This window comes from Phlebotomus papatasi, chromosome 1 (assembly GCF_024763615.1).
Source record: "Phlebotomus papatasi isolate M1 chromosome 1, Ppap_2.1, whole genome shotgun sequence".
In the NCBI taxonomy this organism is placed as follows: domain Eukaryota; kingdom Metazoa; phylum Arthropoda; class Insecta; order Diptera; family Psychodidae; genus Phlebotomus; species Phlebotomus papatasi.
The window spans coordinates 85,337,980-85,364,157 of record NC_077222.1 but is presented as its reverse complement, the minus strand read 5'-3'; the positions used below and the strand labels follow the sequence as shown (position 1 = coordinate 85,364,157).

Genomic DNA, 26,178 nt, shown 5'->3' with positions numbered 1-26,178 from the left:
TTTTACGTGGAAAATACGAAAATATTAATTGACAATCAGATTCATACCACTTGCTAAGAGCTTCATGGAGATCCTTGCATCATCACGAAAATTTGTCACATGACATTGTCATATCGTTGCAGAATTTTCCCCTGCAGATCGGCGATAAAGTTATGTTTTTTTTTAAATTATTTTTCAAAGATTCGATTAAAATTGTATAATTGTACAACAAACTACTGTATTGTATAACCACAGCTTCTGTTCTTTATCTGCGGAGCCCGGTAATATTAAGTCGACGGTTGTCGCAACCAAATTACAGATTAGAAATAAAATCTAACTGTCTCACTATTGCCTAATTGGGTATAATTTATAATTAATGATTAAAATTTCGAAAATATGAGATAAACAACTTTATTATGTATTTGTTGGTAATTTTGTGCAGAGAGGCCAACCTATACTCCCATTTTAATGTGTCTCTTATTAATAACAATAATTGAACCAAAGAGTTTATTTCTAGAACAAACCATCAATATGTAAAGTCTGCTACACAATTTAAAATTCAAAACTATTAATATAGCAAAGAAAATGATGCATAAACTGTTAAGAGGTGTTTCCCTGTGCTTCGAAATGAATCATAAATGTGGCAGAGGGACGCCTAATGAGTGCTCACCCAGGAAAATTTGCATTAACATCTTTGTTGTGTCTTGGCATGGTTATTTGTGCATTTCCCGCTAAACATTTGCCAATTTGCACGCAGAAATCAGTGTTAAACCCATTTGGAGGTTGCTGAATCTGGAAAAAGTAACCATAGTGGAAAGGGTGCAAGTGTCGTATCTTCCAGTTCACTTTGCGCGCTACAACCAACAAACCAACATGTTTATGGTATTACCTTCTCCTATACCTACCCACTATTCTACACATCAACTTTAATGATTGTACACAAGTGAAAAAGTAAAATAAATAAAATTGAAAAACCATTGTAGAGTGTGCATTTGTTTATTTTTCCAAAACGTCTCTGAGGCCAAAAAATTATGAAAATACTCATATCAGGCTGGTTGTTGGTATAAAATCCCATGTTATTGCTATCATTTGTTGTATTTGTGCCGCGTATTTATATATGCACAAATACGCTCAGACTTAAACTGTTAAATCACATAAGGTTATTACCCTTAATATTTTTAACGCCTATTTACTTCACTCAATTGACAGCATGTTCCACCAGCTATAAAAAACGCGGCTATTGAAATTTTATATGTGTCGATGCGTTGTAAGTTCGTAATGGTCCAATTGGGGGATCCTATCCTGGGTGATTTTTTTTGTTGTTATAGGGTTGGAGTCCACTCCTTAGGGAAGTGCTATTTCTGGCTTTTCTTCTTTTCCTATAATTGATCCCATTTGAGGGCCCGAAAGAACCACATTGACGGTGATTGAGGCGTTTGTTGGTTTTCCCTGCCTATTTTTCGTACCCCACCAACCATTGAAGACCTAATTCCTACCCTCTCCCGAAATCCCAGCAAACCAACAAGTACCGAGGGGTTGTTTGTAAGTTGATTCGCGTGCTGTGGTGGGGATAGGACTAGCACGACAAGCTGTATTTGGAACTGGCATGCCAGTTCCAACCACCACCACTCCTCCAGCATGCGTCGTCGCAACCAACACAGACACGTGGTCGCACGTTTGGTCTTCGGCTGTGGTGGTGAGTAAAGCAACAATTGCAATACCACAGTCACTGGCGGGAAGTATACGAGAAGTGGAAATGCATTTGCCGCCAGTCGTGCTGGATAAGCCGAAGAGCGCAGTCACAGAAATAAGTTAGCGACATAGAGAGCACGTTTCAACTCGAACGCCGTGAAAACAAATCGGTTGTGTAGCTTGTACGAAGCGTATATGAATCAGTTTGGTGCCAGACGTCGAGCGAGTTAGACGTATATTCCGGGTTGTTCCGGGGGAAATCAAAGTTGCATTTATCCGTACGTCTTGTAGCGCTTTCCGCATTACTTGTTGATATTCTTCCGATAAATTGAATTTTCTCACATCCAATTTAAATCAAGTGAAAAATTTAGCAAGTGACTGAAAGACAACAAATCAACGATATTTTCCAACAAAAAATTGTAAAAAACTGAATTTCTGTGCCATAAATGGTGAAAAGTATTTCTGTGAACTTGATGATTGGACAAAATCAGAAACTTGATAAATCTTCCGAAGACAATCATTTCAAGTGATTTTGAGAACTATATAGAGGCTTGAGACTCGATAATGGCTAGAGTGGTATTCATCAGTAATCCAGATTGAGAGCCTGTGAAATGACAAAGTGTAGACATTGGAAATTGAAAAGAGACTTGAGAATGGCAATTTGACCATTGTGATAACTAGTAAATTTTTGTTAATCATCACAAAATTGACACAGAATCACAAAAAAAAAAGTTTTAACATTCGCAATAAAACACTTCTTTTTTGAGTTTGTGTGATACACACTTAAGTTTTTCCTTTAAAAAAAAAACTCTCTTGAAAACATTTCTAACACTTGAGTGACTTTACGAAAATGGCACGTCCGTTCTACGTTCCCGAAGACGATCAGGAGCAACAAGGCTCATCGCAACCTCCAAGTGGCTCATCATCAGCCACTCAGTCTCCACTGCAGAGTCCCTTGATGGTCAACAATGAGCACCTGGTTCAGGCATTCTGTGAGGCCCTATATCGCATTGGAGGAGGTTTGTGGAAATTTTTATCATTTTTCGCAGTCCTTGAAGTTATTCGAGAGTGAAGATTGAAAAGTTGTACATTAGGTCAATTGGTTGAAATAAAAAGCAAAATTTTGATTTTATATAAAGTTTTTTCTTCAATTGAGATGTTTTCCAAAGTGATACGACAGAGTTTGTGATTTCCCGCCAAAATTCCTACTGCGTGGTCGGACGTTCCAGGTGCTCAGACTAAATCGGTTTTAACATGGTGAACAAGAGTGCTTAAGTAAATATCCCAATTGATCATGCAAATATTTCACATCTTCGACAGAATGTGATGCGATATTGTGAAATCACGGTGGGACATCTCGCGGGGTCAGTAAACCCATTTTAAGACGCCTTGGTGTTAACAAGGTGGTATATACAAAATTTTAGGCGAAAATGGGGGAGAGAAAAAGTAAATGTGACGAGTTTTGAGGAGTTTGTGGAACTTAATCAAAGTTTATGCGACACCTCATAAATAACAAAATGCCAAATTGCCACCAACACTGCGAATTTTAGCGCTCATTGTACACATGTGCAAGGAATCTTCCAAGTGGAAATGATGGGCTGCAGCAAGATGTGACTTTGTAGATTATGATGTCCCAAAATAGACTTGTCACATTCTGCATAAATTTTGAATAACATCCCAGCTCCGATGGTGCAAAAGTTCACAAAGATGAATTTTGCAAAGAGATACAACACAACTTCCACTTTAAGTTCTTTGTTTAATCTCCAGTGGTGAAAATTAGTTTAAATCCAGTAGTGAAAAAAATTGCATTTTCCCATTTTGCAACAAGTTCCACTGTGGTATGCGCAGAATTTCCCGCGCGCGCCAAAACCATAAATTTCGCGAAATAACCTAAAAATATTGCAATAGTGTGGTGCTGCGTCTTTTTTTCCTTACTCTGTATTTCCATTTTAAGCAATCAATCTTGAGAAAAGTCAATCACCACTTTGTAACTCATAAATGTTTTATCACCACACTACAATTGTACGAAGGTACACTGAGAAAAAAATTAATCGGTATTTTCTACTTATTTGTGCATGTGGATTTTTTGTGAACCGAAAACTATCATAGATCAAAAATTAAGTGTTTAATTTTAAACTTGATGCATGGTAAGCCTAAACACCGTTACATTTTACAAGCTTCACTCAAAATTAAAAAATAAATAAATTTCGTAAAAACTACCTTTCCTTTAACTTTCAAAAGAAAGGACTTACACATATCTTAGAATTAATCAAGAGACGATTTAGTAGAAATGTAGTTTACTCACCATTTTTAGAGAACAAGAAGAACTTTTAATTGCTCTTTATTTAGAAATTACGAAATATAATGGGGTAATAGAAATTCTGAGAATTACGATAACTTTCACTATAATCATGATCCTTAATCGGACAATCACGCAAAATATCTCCAAAACTACATTTGTAAATAAATGGGATATTGCAAATTGGAATCGAACATTAATTGGAATTTTGAGATTTCCTCATTGTTTCAGATGGCCAAAAGCAAAACACAATACTAAAAAGAAGCACAAGCCCTACATCCAAGTGAACGTCTCCGTAGTTCTCTATTTTTTTCAAAAAAAAAAAAAAACAAAGAGGAAATCTCAAAATTACAAGATTAGTTCGATTTCGAATTACACCATTGCATTGTGAAATGCAATGGTGTAATTTAATTTAATAATTTTAGTGAAAATTAATTATCGGATCAATACCAGATTATAAGTAGAGCTGTAACAATAAATCGTGACATTATACCAGAGTAGTGCAAGAACCGTTGAAATCGAATAAACGTGAATAAAACATGTACGTCAATGGTAAAAACGCTAATAGAACAAACTTATTTTGACGTTTATTCGGTTTCAACGGTTTTTTGCACACCTCTGCATTATACAATCTACAATTCGAATTTTTTGTTAAATTTCAACAAGATCGCTCTAGGTAAATCATCGACAACCGTAACTTAATTGAGAAGAAATAAATTGAATTAAATTTATTGTGAAAATAGTACTGATTAAGAAAAAACAATAATTTTGATAGAACATTTTTATAAGAATAAAATAAGAATTATCAGAATATGATAGGCTACTTAATCAAAATCATAAAACTTAATAAAAGTGAAAAAATAAACTAAATTATACAGGAGGTCCCAGAATTAATCACTTTTATGGAATCAAAAATTTAGCGCGCATTCGCAATTAGAAACATAGAACATAGAAAATCTGTTGAAAATATTTAATTTTTAAGATATAATATATCAATATGAAGTATTGATTACTCTGGGTATCTGAAAAAAAAAATTTAGAACATTCAAAAAAGAAATGTTTTTAAATGTCTTTTTCTAGTAAAAGTATAAAAAATGTTCTCAAATTTATCATTTTAAAAATTTTTGTACTTCAAGTGGTTTTTCTAATAATTTTCCAGTACTAATCACGTTATCTTAATAACCCCGACGTAGTGAATCCCGGGATACCTTGTATAAATAATCAAATTTCGATACATTCATGAAATCTGTTATCTAAATGGTAAATTTTAATATTATTATAGTAAAATTTACAATACCGGATTCACTGAGTGTGAAAGCGAATTAATAAGTTCTGAAAACCTCAATCAAGCTTTTAAGGTGATATTTGTACTACAGAATTTTCTAAATAAAAATTCGGTATTTTTACAATTAAATTTTTCTCAGTGTAGATCTATATTGTCAATTTCATCGCATTTGCTTGGCTAATCGCTTTATTTATAAACAACACACTTGTGGTATCTAAACATCAAAATTACTCCTGTTTGATTGGATTGACCACAAGTAGTGCTCCAAGAGGCAAGTGTACAGATAATGGCGCGAAAAAGTTGCATAACGATGACAAAACATTGCCAGCTTTCTTGACATAATGAACCATTTGATGTGTAATTACATATTAGAGTATACCAAGTCTCAAAATATAGTGTGTAACAGCTGGATGCTGGCCAGTTGCAGTTGCGTTTTAATATGGCAAAACTGAGGGATATACCCCAGCCAAATAATTGCAATCAACTTTCTTGCATCAATGTGCAATTATGTCTTCTCAAAAATCACATTTCCTATCCAACAATGGAATTAGCACTTGGAACAGAGGTAAAAATCACATAGAGCTGTTGAGAGGTAAAGGGACCACTTACCACCTGTATTTTGTCGCGCTTTTTTTTATTCGCATTTTCAAACGTATGCGAAAGCCGCGAAAAGACAAAGAGAGTGTAATGATTTCTTGCAAATGGCATAGGAATCAAATGAATGCACATATATTTTCACTTTTTTCCATCATGTTTGTACAACAAATTAGAGATGTATGAATTGGACGAGTATATCTGTCAACCTGTTCGAAATTTCAAATGCCGCCGGCGATAGTGTTCCTCCTTTGTTCACCTCTTATAAGTCCATTTTGAACACGTGAGTAAACTGTATACAGAACATATTCACCGTACTGTCTATTAATTATCCACGGCCGTGAATTCAATGCAGTATCAAAATGAGTAATTGCAGACTGATTGTCGGGGACTGAGGGAAGAATTATCAGCAGAAAACCTCTCCAACTGACTCATCCGCAGCACAACAGTTTTAACTTCTAATCTCACTCGTAATTGTATTTTGTCTCACATGACTGATGGATTTCTCCCATACTCTTCTCAACCAGAGCTAATCTATTCCAAAACGGTGGAAAAAAATCCGTCGAAGACCGATAGCACACCCTCAATTAATAATTTTCAGGAATACACAGAGATAGCAAGAAAAAAAATTGGAAAACGATTAGGAAACCATATACAATTTCTATCGATTGCAGGAAAATTAATACGCCATCATGATGCGCTATAAATACTACGAAATAGTCAGAAATCGCATTGAATGTCACTCCTCAAAATTAATCATAATATTTTGAGTTCAGCGATTGAAATTGATAATATTGTTTATATTGTATATCATTTCAGAAATATAATAATTTTAATAATATTCTCCTTTGTTGACAGTGATAATATTTATTAAATATTGAAATCAAGGTCTGTCTTACAATCACGCATTTAGCACAGGCATGTACTAAAAACCTAAAAAATGCGATCTATTCGACTATGTACGGTCTGGTGGAGTGCAATATCTGGTGAAAACGGAGTAAGACCTTTTTTCGCTTCTTTCAATTTTTATTCGCTACAACGTTTCGGGAATATGATGTCCCCTTCATCAGGTCTACAAAGCGTTTTGAACAATTTGGTTACATTTTTAAAGAATTTTTAGTAAAAGAATCCATTGTAAATGTTAAAAATTCTTTAAAAATGTAACCAAATTGTTCAAAACGCTTTGTAGACCTGATGAAGGGGACATCGTATTCCCGAAACGTTGTAGCGAATAAAAGTTGAAAGAAGCGAAAAAAGGTCTTACTCCGTTTTCACCAGAAAATGCGATCTAGTTTAACTGGATAAGTATATACTATTACAGATTCATTATGGAATATGGGAAGGATGGGAAGTGTTCGAAACCAGAGTGCGTTCGAAGCTTGAAAGCCATCCCCTAGATGTAGAGTAAAAGGACAATTTAAAGACTGTTGCTCCAGAGACTTCTCCGACTTTGATGGTCCTGTTAGACGTTAGTACTAAATTTTTACCTGCTGAGAAAAATCTTATGCTAGTCCTACTTACATCTAATACAATGCAAAAGAAAAAAAAGATGAATTGAAACTCAAGATAACTTATAATTATCTTGTAATATTTAATTATTTTTATGCAATGTAATAGCCCTATAACTTGACACAACGACGATCAATGCAAATATCTGCGATCTAACTTACATTTCGAACCTATTAAAATACCCCATGAACTTGATTATTGCTATAAAAATCAAATCACAATATAAATTTACTAGCAATATATCCATTCTTTAAAGAAATAATTACCTGATGCACTCCACAAAATGCTAGGCAAATACTCAGCCTTGCATGCAAAAGTCTGCGGAAAAACATAAGTGAAAAAAAAACTAGCAGACATTTGTGAATCCTTGAGAATCAGAATACTGTTCAGCTTACCTTAATTGACTTTAATTGCGATTGAAGATTTATTTCTCCAGAAACACCATTAGACACACGACTAAATTCATGCACATAGATTTGTATTATAATTAGAAAATAATCAAATATATATAGTGGTTGCAGAGGGGGAGGGGTATGTGATTTAGCTGGTGGTTGGCTTGTGTTGTGCAACAAGCCAAAGCCGGCGGCTCGTGGATCTATGGGCTTTTGGATGGGTGTTGTATGTGGAGAAGAGTTGAAGACTCATGTGCCATGTTGGTGATAAACGTCCCCAGCTTTAACCAACAATGTGCCATGGAGTGACGAACAAAGTGGTTTTATTGCGCGCGCCAATGCTAAATGCTCCACTGGATGGACTGCAAACATTGTATGTTAGCTGCAAGTTGGCTCAATTACGGGGCTTGATTTATATGCATTATATTTGCACTGAAAATTAAAATTGAGCAACCACCATTGCATCAAATGGGAATCACTTTCAAGGTCTGGGATTTCAAGGCGTCACTGAGCAATATGGGCTTTAACGCTCCATCAGCTGATAGTCTTCCGCGTTTTAGGCTTTAGCTAAATCCGCTCAGGCTTCCGCCCAGCGGAGATCCCCGCATTTCTGCCTCCAAGAGACCTTCAAGTAAGCCTTTAAGACTTAAGTTACTCCAGATCTCATGAAAGAACCACTTTATTTGAGTGATACAAGTCTAGAGTCCCATTTGTATTCATCTTGATATGGGGCACTATCATAGAAAATAAAGAGAGCCACTAAAATAAATTATAAATCCACCCGAAGATGCAAATTGCAACAAACACATCTTCATGCCATTTTTTTCCTCTTTGCACTGCACGTGAATAAATTAACATTAATTAGTCGATTGGCAATGACAATGCTATATTAATGTGGATACTTGCAGAGAATAAATGTGCTTTATTAAATTTACTTGGTGATTCTAGATGGTGGATGGAAGAAAATTGAATAGTCGTGCCTCATGTTGTAAGATTAAAAATACAAGAACACTCCGTCATGCTATTTTGCTTCTTTCTGCTCATACTTACACTCTCTGGAGACACACTCGCATTGTACTTTATGAAATATCATCAAATCAATTTGCCAGACTCATGAGAATAATTCCTGGTAAGAATGGGAAAATTTGAATTAACTACCCATAATTACCAGCCATTTTTTCTAAATACTTAAAATCATAAAATACTTAATACTCATAAAATTCACGAAACTATTACTATTATTCCCAGGAATTTCACTAATGCACCTGCTTAAATGATTCAATGCTATTTTAATGTATAAATACAAATACAATTAATGTATTTTAAAAAGATCTAAATGCACTATTTGCGATAATACTAATGAGCTAGAACTTAAGTTCTAACGGTCAGTAACTAACAACATTTAAATTAGCACTGATGTAAGAAATTTGTCAAGATTGATATTTAAAAACTAGAATTGTTCAGGCTGCCTACCGCTCATTACAGCCTATTAAATGTATTTTAAACTAATATTTAAAATTGAATAATAATTAGAATAATTAAGTTTGCCATCGAAAGTAAACATAAATGTAAACTCTGAAATTATTTCCATCTTCCTGAAGATTTTAAACTCAAACTGATTATCTTATGCTTTGAGAAAATAAAATAAATATTTAATAAAAATAAAGAGAATAAGACAGTAGAAGATGCAAAACCAAATTTTATTACACGAATAATAAATACTACGCGTGATAAACATATTAGTTTAGCGGATACACAAAATCGTTTCTTATCTTTTTATGATACGTTTTTATACTTTCTTTTCGCTTATCAATTTTTCTGAGAATTCTGTTAAAAGACTAAGTTTTGTACGATTTGATGGAAAACATGATTCTACCCTAATACGAAAAATAACGAACAATACTTGAAAAAAATAAAGCCGAGGCACATACTCTGAAAACTACTTGTTGGCTAGTATTTTGCAAGAACTTACTATTTTTCGAGAAAATGAATGAGATAGGATCTTTTCACAAATAAACATTAATGAAATAAAAATAACTAACCAATCTGCAATTTTGCAATTATCATTTACGGTTTCCTGGAGTGTGTCTTGGATAGTCATTTTCACTTTCAACGGTCAATTTAATGTACTTAAAGTGAGGCCTTTGAAACTGAGAAAAAAAGCATAAGAATACGACTTTAAGACTCATTCAAAAAGGGGAAGATGGGGCTACTTTGAGCTATGCGGCTACATTGTTTTTGATTTAGATAGATAGATAATTTATTTCATCAAAAATGTCTTAATAGCGCGTTACAATAGGATTTTTGTGAGATGTTTGTGGCTTTGCGTCCACCGCCGTCTTAGCGTTGGTGCCCAACCTCCAGAGCAAAACGGTGGAAAAGCTCTTTCGTAGGTTGTATATGCCATGGTAAATTATTCATCAAATTTATGATAAAAAAACACCTTGTAACAAAATCTTTTCACATAAAATCGTAAAGAAAAAGAAACAGGAAAAACACTGATCTGTCCAACTTGCGCGGTTTTAAGCATTGTGAGAGAAAAATGGGAATGGTTAGCTCAAACTGAGCTGTGAGCCATTCGATCATACGCCCAATTGTAGAGAGAAATGTCACTAATTTTTTCGCCTATTTCTAAATGTAGCTAGGTCTTACAATTATTTTATTTAGATGCACAATTGTTTTGACTAGCCAAATTCATCTTAAAACCCAGTTTCCTTTAGAAAAATACGAAAAATCGTATAACAATGTAGCCCCATCTCCCCCTATTCACCGCCTACATTTTAGCATTTCTAAACCCTTCTCAAATTATCTTTCATCGCAATCACGATAAGAAATTGCACTCAAATTCTTGCTAAATGTAATTACCATGTTGTTATCGCGCCAAAACACCGAAGAGACTCTCCCTCCCATCAAATTATCTAATGCAAAAATGACAATAATTATGCATAATTGCACATTGCGTGCTTTTTTGTCTTTTAACAATATCAATTATTCATGTTCTGTCACAATGATTTTATCAATTGACCATCTATTTGACTAGATGTTGAGGGTACCCCGGAAAAAAAACATAAAAAATGCATTGACGTTGCACTTGATCTGATTTTTCATTACCAACAATTGAGCATTTCCATCGAATTTCAGTGTATTTATGTACAAAATTTCAAGTGAGACGTTGAAGTGCAATCATGAAAATGCACATAGAATTGCACGTAAAATAAACACAATAATACACACTGCAGCTAATGCAGTTTGCATAAAAACCCGCCTATTAAATATTTAATCGGCGAAAATTGCAAAAGAAAATTGTTTCAACATGATTTTCAAATTGCGTATTTGACCATTTCCCCAACGGACATAAACTTCCAAACGACAAAACAACTCAATCCATCAAGCAAAATATTCTGTAATTGATGGTTCAAGTCAATTATTTAAATATGCTCTCGCCGCACTATTATTTGCATATTTAATACTTGATTAAGATAGTGACAAATTGTCTTCGTCATTTTAGCCAAAAAAAAGATAACAAGCAACACGTTCGAGGAGGACATTTTATTTAAAAATCAAGGAGCGTCTTTTAATCCTTTTAATTGCATTAAATGCGAAAAAGGTGTTTTTTGCACCATGCAGCCATAAAAATAATTTTAGAGATGAAGGAGTAGCACAAAGACAAATTTTATCACTCACATTGAAGACAAACTGAGTCATTAACAAAATTAATTACTACGGAGAAAAAAAAGAAAAATCCTAAAAATGAGACAAACACGCAAACATGTCATATCACTCTGGGTTATATTTTATCGCGTCTGCTCAACTCCTTTTTGTCGCCTTAGGTCAGTATTCGTGCCAATAAGAATTTTCATGAATAACTAATTCTTGGGGTATTTTTCACTCAATGGTGACAGTCTTTTTTAGCACCATTTTTTGCTCACCTTTGTCTCACGCTCTCCCTTCAGGAACTCCAGCATTTCCGTTGCCACCACCAAGTCCCTCCTGCAGTCCACATGCAACTGCCCACACTACTCCTGGCCACTATGGCGAGATTTTCTTCCCGAGATCCATATCTACACCGAGAACACCCAGAACTTACACCCATCAGCCCCTCGAGGAAGTACATCGTATTCCATCGCACTCCATCGAACAGCAACGATTGCCAATTAGACGGTAAGAAAAACTACCCTTGTTAATTCTTTACTTTTTATTTCTTTTAACTGAAAGCTTTTTGGTACACTGAGAAAAAAAGAGGCTGCGATTAACTTTTTTTCGTCATAAACTTTAACGCTTTTTAGGTATAAAAATATATCAACATTTTTTAATGTTAATTTTACACCTTTTAAGGGTAAAATCAACATAAAAAAGGGTAACTTTAACCCATAATACACCTAAAAAGGGTAATATTTACACCGTTTTCGGATCAATACTGCAGGGTAAAATTAACATTTCCGAAATGTTTTTTTTAACTTTTTCGGATTTCTCTCAGTGCATGTATATAAATATATCTAGATATATATCTTTCAAGATAAACTCTGCAAAATAAATTTATGCCTTGCCCCCTTTAATGTTTCTACGTTTAATAAACAATAAGAACCTCCTACAAACTTAGTTGTGGGTGGAGGCTAAACGATCTGAACTGGTTAATAAAACAATTAATTCCCCTTGTAAAATGCTTTAAAGCAAATTATTTGTATAAAAAATTAAAAAGTCTTTATCAAAAGATATACAAAATTGTTACAAAAAAAGAAAGAAACAGCGCCACGCCCCTAAAAAGCTGTATACAGAAAAAATGTTCGTAATCGTTTGTGAATTACCCCTTTAAGGACGAGAAGGTCAAAAATCGGGGGTCAGAAAAAATCTCTTTTTCTGACTTCTTAGAGCAAAACACAACTGTAGAAGGCCGTAGGAAAAATTTTGTTTTTGGGACACCGGTGTCCCTATCGTCCTTAAAGGGTTAAAACAAACTTTGGGGACTTACGAAATGCTCGTAAATCATATAACTCATAAACAAGTGCGCAAGAGTTTATACTTTTTGCACAAACATTGTTTGTAACATGATCCCTTGACGCGTATAGGGGGAAACTGGGGCACCACCAAACACGGGGTAGCACCAAGCACTAATTTTTATTTTCTAACTACTTGGACTATCTCGACCATTCCTTCAGTGGACAAGCTTCCCTATAGTGCCTATAAATTCCTATAGATCTTGTCCTTAGAAGTCGAAAATCTAATTAAAAAATCATTGTGTTTGGTGCTACCCCGTGTTTGGTGGTGCCCCAGTTTCCCCTATTTTGTTCTTTCAGAAACATTCATTCGTAAATGTTGGTAAACACGCAAAAAAAATTCGTAAAATTTCGTCATTTGTTCGTAAATTTTTACCTGACAAATGTTTGTAAAAGAGCACAAAATTCTCGTCAAGTGATAGCATTACGAAAAATGTTTGTAAAAAAAGAAAATTTTACAATTTTTTTTTGGGTTATACGCTTTACGACTATATCTTAAGTACCCAGTAGTTATTATCAAACATTTATGAACAATTTTACGAATTATTTTTTTCTTATCCAAGGCTTTTGAAATTTAGTAGCCGTTCTGTAAACTTTTTCAAGGTATATTGGTGAATACGAAAATTTTGGAATATTTATTTACAGCTTAATCTATTCTTAATGGGAGGGATACTTGAAGTTAACACATTTAAAATTGTAATACCGGTTTGTTTGTACGCAGTTACAGTGTAAACAATTAAAAAAATTTAAAAGAAATCTCATAATTAATTTGAACTTTGAACTCTTGTAAGGGGCGTGGCCTAAAATAATATTATAGCACAGATTGCTTTAATGTTTCAAACCATATCCTCAATGATGAGAGATATTCAAAATAGTATCAGCACTAATTAAAAAAAAAGGCGAACATTAAACAGATTTAAATAAACTAAAAACAAAATATTTAAAATTAGAAAATTAAGCATTATGCTTAACGCACAATAACTTTTGTTTAGTAAACATGTTTTTGACATTTCAATGAGAGTGAATGAGATCTAGATCTAGTCATCTCGCTCATTCTCATGGGAAATTTTGAAAACATGTTTACAAACAAAAGTTATTGTGCGCTAGTCATTACCAGTACATCTTTCTTATTTTCAAATAAATTTTGAATTTGAATTTTATGATGTGCCATAAAGATTTTACGCAGTAATTGAAATACGAAAGAAATCATTAAATGAAATATTGAAAATAATTAGATATACAATGTTTTCTCAATAATTAAATATTCCACACGCATCTTGTATTAATTAGTGGTGATTCAAGTAATTTACTCAGAATTACTTCGGGTACTTTTCGAAAAAAAAAAAATGCGTGCAATCTTCTGGCATCTTTATTAGGAATATAATTCTTCCTGAAAGATTATTTTTTGGATTCCATACGAGATTTTTATCTATTATTCTCATTGTTGCATTTTATGATAAAGGTAATTAGATTTTTTTTGGTGCACATTGAGATCCTCTGAAAGAATAAGATATTTTCGATATTGAACATTTCCTTCTTCTTCAATGAGATCGCATTTTCCCACGCTCATTCTTTGCAATCATGATTAGACTCATTGCAAGAGCTATTGTTCTAATTCTAACAAAACAATGTTAGTCATTGGCAGTGGATCTTGCCCTGTTGAAGAGTGTGTTTGCTCCATGATCTTTCGTCTTACCCCGCAGAATTCGATTGACGTCAACTGGTGAGGATGAAGATGATTGTCCAAGTGATCACGATAGCAGCTTGGATGATTTCCAGGAGCACTTTCATCACCTGGAAGCCCGTGAGAGACTCACGGAATTTCCAGGGCGTGTTCCAGAGCGCAAAAAAGGCAAATCACTCCCACCTCCTCCTGCCACTGAGACAGAGACACCAAAAGACAAGCCAAAGGTAGGTGTCAGGTCATTGTTTTAAGACCCACATCTTCACACTATTCCTGTCCTTAATCCCCCCCCATGGAAGGCCTCCTCGACAAAAATTAGTTTATATACAATATAAATGCGTGAACTTGTGATTCTCTAAATATTTTCATAAATACGAAGACTGAACACGTGTGAATGGGTGTTGCATAAATATTTTGAAATATCAAAGACATGGCGCGCGAACGCATAATAATTTTTCCGTAAACAAAATACCAAATTACACATGTTTTTCCAAACTGTTTTCGGAACATATTATTGTATGTATGGGGACACACAAAAAAATCCACCCCAGAAGAATAGTTTTCCATCCATAAACCACCATCGGACGGTGTTTACAAGAAGAGCTATGTGATGAATCAACAATGAAGTGTGTTGACGAGACAAAAGTGACTGTTCCATTTAACACATTTTTGTCACCCCGAAATGAACTGCAATCCCCTTGAGGAAATCCACTCTTCATAGCAAATGCACTTAAGTGAGTGTATTCGGTTAAGACAAATTTCGTAATAATTGCATTGGATAGCTATTCATCATAATTCCCAGTATATTTTCTGCATCCCTTATTATTTATGTATTTAGACCTTTTCCCAGAGGCAAGGTTGGACCCTCGATCTCAGGCTCACCGTGAGCAAAGTCGAGGGGTGATGGCATCAACTTCACCCTCTGCCCTTGCCCATCTCTCACTCTTGACATCAATAATGGCCCATAAAAGTGACCCTGTGATAATACACTTGTTCCCCAAGATAGTTTTTCGTCTCCACACAAGTGTTCATATCTCATTTTTATGGCCGAATTCTCTCGTCAAAATTGCTCCTACTTCTGTTTCTTGTGATATGTATGTCTGTAGCTCTTACAAAAAAAATCAAACAAAATAATATCTGCTACAGATAGGTCCATTAGAAAATTTCACAATTTTGAGAAATGCATTTAAGCTGATTATTTTAGCACATGCATGTGCTAAATACAATCCTAACATGATTTAAATTACTTGAGTGTGATTCTGAAAAACCTAATATGATATTCCAACGTCTTTACAGTACAATTAGACTACTTAAAATATCATAAATAAAGTCAAAATGCTTTAACTACAGATACATGTTTTAGCTGAGATTTTTTATGATTTCATTTTAGATAACAATCACGAACATATATATCGTGCTATACAATGTAAAAAACACTTAAAATTTTAAAGCGACATAATAAGCTAGTTATGAGGTAAATCTATAAGTAACTACTGCAAGTTAATTTAGCACAGGAATGTGCTAAAATCGGGTTGAAAATTGAAATTCCCAAACAATACAAATTTTGAAGCAGCAAAGATTATTATTGGAAGATATCGCAGATATATCAATTATTAACAAATGCTCATAAAGCTAAGTCAAACATATCAGTATATATTTGTACTAAATCATAGGCGCATAAAAAATATCAGCACATTTTTTCAGATATTCCCGAACTTCTTTCCCTTTCTTTCAGTTAAATTGTTTTAAAAGCTTTTCTGTCGATTTTGAAATAAAATTCAAACCAATCCAATGAAGAATTTTTCAAAACACGTTTGAAATTTAGTACAGATAAGATCTTACGTAACTTGAGGATTATTGTGATTTTTATACAAAAAAAATGAAGATTCTCAGCCATTAATAGACAATGAACACATGAAACACAAAATATCAAATTACTTTTATAAATTAATTTAGTACAGGCATGTGCTAAACCAAGCTTTAGCGATACTTTTATTCTTTTACAGTAGAACAAAGACTATAAATTAATAAAAGAAACGTAATGCACCTAGCAAAATTCAAATAAGAAGATAGCATGGAATGGGTGGTGTATAGGTCCGATCAGCTTAGATTTCTTTTTATACAAAATTGGTCTGTATAACATAAATTGCTCTTATAAGAACCTATTTTGTATAAAAAATTTCTAAGCTAATTGGATTTACACACCACTTATTCCAGGTACTTCATGCTACCCTCTTAATTGAATTTCGTTGGGTGTAGTTCATCTTTGTTATTAGGTATGAGACTTTTGACATTCAACGACAAGTATTTGTACTAAAATCAAACACCTAAGAAATACGGAATCTGTTTATTTAACTAAAGTAAACATATCTAATTTTTCATTAAAAAAAATAATTGACATTAGTCACATTGCTTGTCACTCGACTTGTTCTAAAACTAGACGAAAGGGATTTTTTTTTAACTTTCATGGTATTTAGTACAAGTCTATTGTCACATTTTTATTACTAAATAAGATTTCAAGAAATTATCATATTCTGCAAAGAGAATAGACGTAAGAAAATCTTATAAATTCTGCATTAATTTTAATTAGCACAGAAATGTACTAAACGTATATAGTCTACAAGCTCCATAAGTTCGGCTATGTAGGTCTTCTTTACAGACGCATAAAAGTTTAAATGAAGGACTTTAAATAGTCCTGTAAATTACAGCCCTGCATAGTGATCTAATACAGGCCTTCCTGTTCTACTCCTTAATAGTCTATCAGGTATTTATGACCTAAAATACTCAAAATTCGCCAATTTCTTTTCAGGAGCAGTGCTTCAATTGGTCGCTGGTGACTGCCCTCTTTATTGTGGTCGGATGCGGGATATTCGCTTCGCGGTGAATTTTCCGTGCAATGAAAATTCCGTGCAAAGACAGAGATTAAGCACACAAAGACACAAAAATTAAAAAAAAATCAACGATACAATTTTTCGATGGAGACCAATTTTTTGTTTGAAAATTTTGCTGAATTCATTTTCTCAACACTGCCATTGACATGGAACTTGGAGAGAGTATAAGATTGGTAAATTTGGCGCAAATAAAAAAAAACTTTCAAGCAGAAGATTTTTGATAAGAATGGCAAAAATTGCATATACATATTTGGATAACACACTTCTTAAAATATTGTAATAACTTTTTTATAGATATTTCGTAAAAGATGGTGAAGATGGAAAAAAATATATTTTGTAAGTAAAATATTTGATTGAAGGCAAATGAAAATTAAAGTAAAATAATATTTGAATATTAGAGGATAATTTTTTTTCGTGAGGATTAAATTTGATAATATCCTCAGCGATACTATTTTATACTCTAAATGTAATTATAAATAAAATCAATGTTGTTTTATAAATAAATGATGAAAAAATGTGTGGAGATAATTTTTTTTCAATGTAGCGTGTAGGACAAAAATGTGAATGTAGCTTTTAAGGATTAATTGTAACCCAAAGCGATTGTGATTTAAAAGAAAACTACGTCATTTAAAAGGACGTAGAAAAAAATCATTGAAAAGTAAAACAGTTTAATACATTACCCCAAAATGAAAGTAAAATTCCCATTTTACATTTCCAGGATGATTTTTTTTACTGAAGCATGAGTTAATGTTTTTTTTCTCATTATTTATTTCCAAAAACAAAATACAGCACCATTTAAATTGTCTAGAGAACAGCGTATAATTTAATTAAGTTAAATTGCAGCTAATTCGTTTAAATGAAAAAAATACTTTCTGAGAAAGAGACAAATTTTAGAAGACACGAACAAATCAATTTATGTTTGATGTTTATCACATTAATTTTGTTTTAACTCAAGCATCAATTTAAGAGCATCATTCTCATTTATTTCACCAATTCCTGTCTTCGTTAATTTTTTTTGTTTATTTCTACATAGCAACAGAAAAAGCTCATTAAAGCGCATTGTGATTGAAAAAAAAGGAACAAGAAAAAAATCCAAGTGAGAAAAAAACGATAATTGAGAACAAAACGACTGATTTACTGAAATGATACTGTCACGTTGTGGATCTCTCAAATTTACATTGTAGTTCTAACCATTTTCGGAGACTTGTCCCATTGCAGGAAATTTATTCCACAATGTCCATTGGATGCATTTGAAAATATAAAAAAAAATAAAACTTTTGACGTGATAGAATTTGTAACAGTTTAACTGCATTTTTTTCTGTCGCAGACAAACAAAGATAATATAGATTTCTTCGAAGATATTGAAGCAAAAAAGATTAACAATTTTTAAAAGGAAGAGTAAATTAGAGGATACAAATGGCCAAAAAAATAGATACTTGAGAGCCCCAAAGAATTACAATATTACGATTGTGTTATTGAAGATGAAAAGTGAATAAAAACAAGGCAAAAATTGAACAAACTTTGATCTCATATAAACATTATTTTTTTTAATATTTCATTCTAGTGAAAATGGATTGTATAGCAATTTAAAGAAAAGATGAAAAACAATTCTTAAACAAAACAATTTTATTGCGAATATAAATGACGAAAGGTTTTTAATGAAAATTATTAAGTAAATTTATAGTAGAGATTAGAAAGAGTGGTATTGAAGTAATAATAATGAGCTGCATTGTGATCATAAAACAGATGATTGAGCTATTTTGGGAAGGGAATATGTGGTAAGAATGAGACTTGTACTAAAACCAAGAAAACAAACTTACAAAAAAGACATTTAGTGATGAAAAATTAAAATTTACCAAGTACAAAACTTCAAAAACAACAAAAAATCATGGTTTTCATAACAGTCCAATTTAAAAAATCTTTTCTTCCACTTTGGTACAAGTCTCCTTCTTGCTGCAAGGAGAATGATTTTTGAAGGTGTGCTAAAAGAATCAATTATTTCGTAGAGCTTCATGCAATCATTCAAATTATTCTATCAAAAAAAAATGTCCTGGTTAAGCAATATTGAATTTCAACGAAGCATTCAAATTTATTTCCAGTGTACACTGCTAAAAACCCAACGATACTTTCAACAAAGCATTTTGTAAATTCTCAGGATTACAACACAAGATTCCATTGCCACACTCGAGCGCAACATACATTTCTTTTTCTTAATTTAAAACAAAAAAAAACAAACAGCAAGAGCAAGGAGATTAATATGGTACACTGTAAGTAAAAAAAAAGCAATCGAATGTGTAATTGAAAAATTTCCTTTTTGGGCTGTCAATTTAATAAAAAGTAACAGCAACAGAAAAAATACAAATTAATACGAAATCATCGATATCGCAATGTATATTCTTTGTAAAATTTAGTAATAACTTACTGCATCATTCTCTTATCAATTTTTAGAATAAAATGTACATTTTTTCGGCTTATGAACTATAATCAATTCGAATTACCCTGACTGGTACTAGTGAACTGCTGACGTAATGTCTTGCAATTGAAAAATCAATTTTGATATGGTAAAAAGTACTAATCCACATAAAAAAAAAGAAATTCTAAAAAGAAACGTCAGCAATGATTATAGTTTGTACAGTTCTTCAGAGTTTTCGAATGATCTCTTTTGTATTTACGGTCCAAAGCATGATGTCATATGGATTTTTAACAAATTTTTCGGATGAAAAATTCATGCTATAAAATGCTATAAAAAAATATCCTCCATATGACATCATCGAAAATTGGCTAGCAATTGGACCGATCTTTCTTGTAAATAATACACGTAGACAGTTAGTTAATGTTTTGATCCATATAATGAAATTAAATTTCGCAGTTTTATTTTTAAACTAATTGTGTATTAATAAGGAATTCCTTTTTTTGGAATAAATAGTTTTTCCCAACATTAACTGCATACCATAAATGTACTCTAAATGGCATTTAATATATTTTTATTTTTCATAAACCTACATTTTTTTTTTATTATTTCCATCTCTAATTTCCAAAAATCATCATAATTTCACTGTTTAACAGCTCATTCAGCCATTTGGTTAACTGAAATAGTCCCCCCTTGTCCGTTATAGCAAACTTTAAATTTTTTAAATTTTGCTTGAATTAACGAAAGAATAATGAAACGGTTTCATTGTATGCAACAAATCGTTGTTATACTTAACTATAAAAAAAACGAAACATTTAATTTTGCATTTTGATCTTTTGATTTCAATAAATCGTACAAAGATGTTGACTTTGTCGTATTTGCCAAATACGACAGAAAGTCAACAATTGCACATCAAAGGGCTGATGAGAAAGTACAAGATAACAATATTTAAGGAAAATGTGACAAAAGATGAATATTTAATAGTGGAAAATTGCGTATTTAAAATAGTCTCATGAGATGTTGACAATTTGCCAGTGATTGCGACGTAGCCATCATGACAATTTTCCGTCTCAACATAAAGTAAATTATCTCTACACTAAATAGTAATTTATTTCTAAAAGAAAATATTCTGTGAATGTCTTTGTCTATAGCTACCCATGTCGTTGGAAATTTACAAACCATTTTACAACAAAAAAAATGACCAGTTTTTAGCCACTTTTGATAAACAAATTCAACAAATTTTGACCGTTTGTGATTATTGCAGCACAAAAAATCTTTGTAGCATGTAGGAGATAAATATTGTAAATTTCCAACACAAACCGCTTGAACTTTTGAACAAAAAAAAAACAAATTAACTTCTTGCTATAAATATCTTGAGATGAGAAACCATTAAAAAACAAAATCAAAACCATTTTAGAGTATTTGGAGAGCTTTCCTACATAATTTATTAGGAAACTGAGTACATTTGTATTAAATACTTTTTAACATACATAGATGTCCAAAAGTAAATTGAATCGAAATTAAATTTTAAGAAAACAAAAGAAAAAAACAGACAACAAACTCTAATATAATTGTAGTTAAAGTAAGGGAAATGACATTTCTACGTAGAATATCGTATCTCAACATAAAAGTATAAACGAAAGAAAAACAGAAAAAAATCGAGTAAAACAATTAGACATAGCCAAGTAAACTTGCGAAAATAAGCCATAAGTTTAATTAGGTTAAACCTAGTCTTAATTGCCCTTCAGAGCGGGTCTGTGATTCATTGATCTCATTTTCTTACCAATTTTTAATTTGTTTATTTTTTTTATTGTAATAAATCAATATCATGAGAAAAATACAGAAATTACTCTGTTAAATTGACAAAATATTTTTTGCCGTGTATTTGGATTTTCTCAGTTAATTATTTTGGCGGGAAAAAAACGAGTGCTTCTAAACTAATTAAAATTTCGTGGACCAAAATCGGCAAAATTCATCCAAAATTGCATTCATTTCATTGCAAAGAAAAAAAACCATCGTGCAAATATATTCATTGATCATTTTTATCAGCTATCATTCATAAATAGTAAAGTGAATTAAGTGAAATAATTGACATTTTGTTGTATTTTTCCAATAGATCACATTTTCTTACAGAAAAAAAATTATTGTTTGGTAAAACCATTGTACATAAATTGCCACTTGAAACCACCAATAGAATAGATCACATTTTCTAAATAAATTTAAAAAAAAACGAAGAAAAAAATTAAAACCAACAAGAATTGTTCCTAATTAAACTATTGCGAAAAAGTAATAAAATTGAAATGTACTTTGATAATCAACAATAGTTTTGAAAAAAAAAACAATGTAAGATAATGTGACACAAATTTTCTCAACTTTTCATTCAACTTTCAAACAAAGAAAATGATCGAAAAGCGGTGAAAAGCCACAAAATGTTGATAAAATCAATTAATATTTATAAATATAATTCAAAATATATCTATAAATGTTAAGCAATTATCAATTTAATATATTTTTAAATAATGATTTTATTTGTTTAGTTTAAATACTCTTCTATGTTTCTGTTATACTAAAAAAAGAACGCCCATGCGAGAAAATTCTTACAAAAAAAAAATTTGGTAAACTGTATAAAAAAAACAATGAATTTGACTAAAAAAGAGAGTAAGATGAAAAATGACACAATTTATATACGACCCAATTGGACATTCAATTATATTATTACATTTTTATAATGAAGAAGAAAAAAGAAAAAAAATAGTTTATATTTGAAAAGAAATCGACAAAGTGTATATATACTTTTTATAATGAATAAAGAAAAATCATAATGCGACATAATAAAAAGAAAATACATTTTAAGGAATATTTTGCATTTGAAAAAAAAACATGATGAAATAAAATACAAATCATATAAATTGATTCAGAAAACTGCTTATAATTACTATAATGGCTCTTTTTTTAAAGAAATGAAATAAATGTTAAATCCAAGAGAAAATTTCTTTTATTCCAACTTCTAATGCTGTATTTTTCACTGTGAATTTCCACTCATTCTGCAATGTGCTATTAATTAGTGCTGGTGACTAATCGAATTGTGAGCTAAGAAATTTTAATTGGCCACAGGTAAGTAATCTATCTGCTAAGCCAATAACCTTTACAATAGTATTTTGCTTTGAAATGTTTATTTTTTAATTAATGAGATATAGTAATTAAAAATTTACTCTGCAAACCGTTTTAATGAACAATTTAAAACACGTTCTCTTATAACGGTCTTCAGACCTAAGGTTTAGCCTGTTGCCGTTTAGCCGTTACGGCTTAACTTCTCTAATTTGTTATCAGGAAAGATTTTAGAAAAATTTTAGAAAATTTTAGAAAAAATTAGAAAAAGGATTGAATATAGTAAGGGATAACAGAAACATTAAATATTAACAAATAACTGAAATATTTTGTTATCTAGCATTTGGAGACACTCGAGAATTCAGCTAAGCTTACTGTCTTAACCCCGTGTTAAAAAACCATAACCTTATGAAATTCATAATTTTTCAATATTATTTAGTAGAGGGATAGGTTAAATTTTTGAATTACAAGTCTTGGAACTTCGGACTTAGATAATTTAGTAACAATTTTAGTAATTATACAATTCCAGAGTGCTGTGAAGATCATTTAATTCAATCTTAGCTTGTCAGAAATTATAAGACTTAAATCATCGAGACTTCTCGAGCAAGTAAACCTTGCCCAATACCTAAAAACTGGAAGAATCATTAAGACAATGTGAGATTAAAATAGTCCACGCCCTGGTTACGGGCATCTTACCGAATTAAAGAGATTCGTTTACTTCACTAAGAAAAAAAGAGGCTACGATTAACTTTTTTTCGTCATAACTTTAACACTTTTCTGATGTAAAAATATATCAACATTTTTTAATGTTAATTTTATACCTTTTGAAGGTAAAATCAACATGAAAAAAGGGTAACTTTAACCCATAATATACCTAAAAAGGGTAATATTTACACCGATTTTTGATCAATACTGCAGGGTAAAATTAACATTTCCGGAATGTTATTTTGACTTTTTCGGATTTCTCTCAGTGTTAGAAAGTTTTATAACCATTTATATACTGCAAATTCGAAAGCTCTACTTTTTGTGCGCCATATAAATATTTGCAGGAGCGAAACTGAAAAACACAGATAAACTTATTCTAGATTTTTTAGAATTTAGTTAGGTTTAGGTACTACACTATTTCAGTATACCAAAAATTGTCTGGTCCAGATACTTTAACATTAAGATGTTTAAGCTTCTGTAAAGAATCCTGCTGACTACAAGCTCTTTACAAATTTGAGAGGAGAATCTTATGGCGATTGTTAGCTTCTTTTGTGAGAAACAAAAAGCCACTGATAACCGTCACGTGCTACCGAAAATTTAATGTTGTCATATCATCAAACGTGTATTCTGTATGTCGACCCATTTGGGATTTTGGTTTTCGAAAATTCGACCTATTCTGGATTCTACCTTTTCGGGATTTTGTCGTTCAGGATTTTGGCTTTCGGGATTTTGGCCGGTATTGTATCAAACAGCTATAAGGGGCTGATCATATGATTCACAAGGATTATAAAGAACCAGTTTGGAAAGTCGTCTTAAAGTATAAACTTCTTTGCTTAAGTCTACGATGAAGCAACACCCTGTATCAAGCCTTCAGTTATAATTCGTAAATTCTGTCAATTTTTGAAATCTCTATCGATTCTTAAATTTTGATCGAAGTTCTTTGCAAATAACTTTTAAGAACCACAGAATTAAAAAATCGGTCACAAAAAGTCTAGTATTTTCTAGTAATTGAAACTCTTCTTTCTAGGGAACACGGGCTAAAAACACCTTTTTTATTCACGTTCTTATTCCCTGCAATATTAGATATTATACATATTTTTCTTTATTGTATTGTTGCTCATTTCAATTATTAATTCATCTTTGATCTGCCTGAAATCGTTTATTTTTTATTTAGGATTCTCTTTTCCATGGGGTGTTTCTCTTCTAAAAGTAAGAAATTATAACATTGCTGCATAAAAGATTCGAACGGCTAATGTTCTGCACAGATTTGAAGCTTAAGTCGATAGACAGCTTAACACAATTATAATCAGAATAATGATTAGTCCATTTGTGCATTAGTACAAGTACCCGTAAAGCCCGGCTACCATTGCAGTAGTCAAGTCACGACATACTTCACTGTAAGTCGTACGGACTTACAGTTTACGGAAGACTTTCGGCTCAATCCGAGAGACGGCTTAGTGGTAAATTCATGGAAATGTAATCTAATCATCATTTCGATTATTAGTACGTTAAACCGTCCCTCGGCACTCGTAGGTGTGTCCAGCACATGAGTCTGTCTTTGGCATAAGAGTCCTGGGTTAGGCTGTGACTATTAATGGTAGTTCAGAATAAATGTTTAATTATTTTTACTGAATGCTCTAATTCTAATTCTTACTAATTAAATCTGTCACTTGATGTAAGGATGCATCTACTTTCTAATAAGCTAAAATCAGTAACATCTAAATTCGCTTCGACTGAAGTATATTAATAATAATGCTGGCACAGCATTCCATGAAGGAACAAGGCCTTTCCGCAAGGGGATTGCTAGACATGTATTATTATTTTTTCTTGTACGGGATGAGGTTGTCAGTCCCATGCCCGTGGAATCAAGTGCAGTGAAGCTCACTGGATGCAATTCGAACACCTTTAACGCCAAAAAAATTCCTGGTGACCTAAAGGGGATTCAAACCCGGGACACTTGCATCATAGAGCGAGTGCTCTACCACTTGACCCATTGAGTGTTCCTTTTTCCTCTTGAATACCTTTAAAATGATATCCGCTTGAATGATTCGCTTCGACTGAAGTATATTATTAAGTTGAAATCCTTCATGTTGATAATATGGAAGTACGTCAGTCAAGTCCTGTCACTTACTGAGTCAGCTTTGAAGGAATTTTCCGCCACTTCGGCTCACTTGATGCATCGCCTGCAGAATGCTTTCTCACTGGATGACTCTTGCTGTGCGAGAAGACTTGGATGAAAAATAGCACATGTCCTTCAAAGTGCTCAGCAAAAAGTCATAAATCACAATCCTAGCATTCCTAACACTGCATTCTTTTTATCTCATTCACTTTTCTTACGGCAAAATTTTAATTAATGGTTAATTTCAATTAATTACGAGTATATCCCTTAAAGGTAAGTTATGCTTATTGAATCTTTCTTTTCCCTAGGAGCAAGTGATGCGATTGTGAGATGAGGATGACAAGTGCAAAAGAATGAAGAAATGAATTGTCAATATACGTACACCCTCAGTCAGAAAATTTTACAATTTAATATCCAATTAATATTTCACACTCTTCATTTCATTGCATCATAAATTGTGGCTCATATCGCATCTTCCTCGGTGGATATTGCATGGTACTCAGTCTATTAATAATTT

General features: G+C 32.4%; 1 protein-coding gene across 1 annotated transcript; it reads left to right on the top strand.

Moving 5' to 3' along the window:
- Nucleotides 1-1,722: 1,722 nt before the first annotated feature.
- On the top strand, nucleotides 1,723-22,718 carry LOC129797899 (cell death protein hid). Its single transcript, XM_055840769.1, has 4 exons — nucleotides 1,723-2,690; nucleotides 11,704-11,911; nucleotides 14,448-14,655; nucleotides 17,238-22,718. The coding sequence occupies exons 1-4, from the start codon at nucleotides 2,522-2,524 to the stop codon at nucleotides 17,310-17,312; spliced, it is 660 nt and encodes a 219-aa protein (XP_055696744.1). The 5' UTR covers nucleotides 1,723-2,521; the 3' UTR covers nucleotides 17,313-22,718.
- Nucleotides 22,719-26,178: the final 3,460 nt, after the last annotated feature.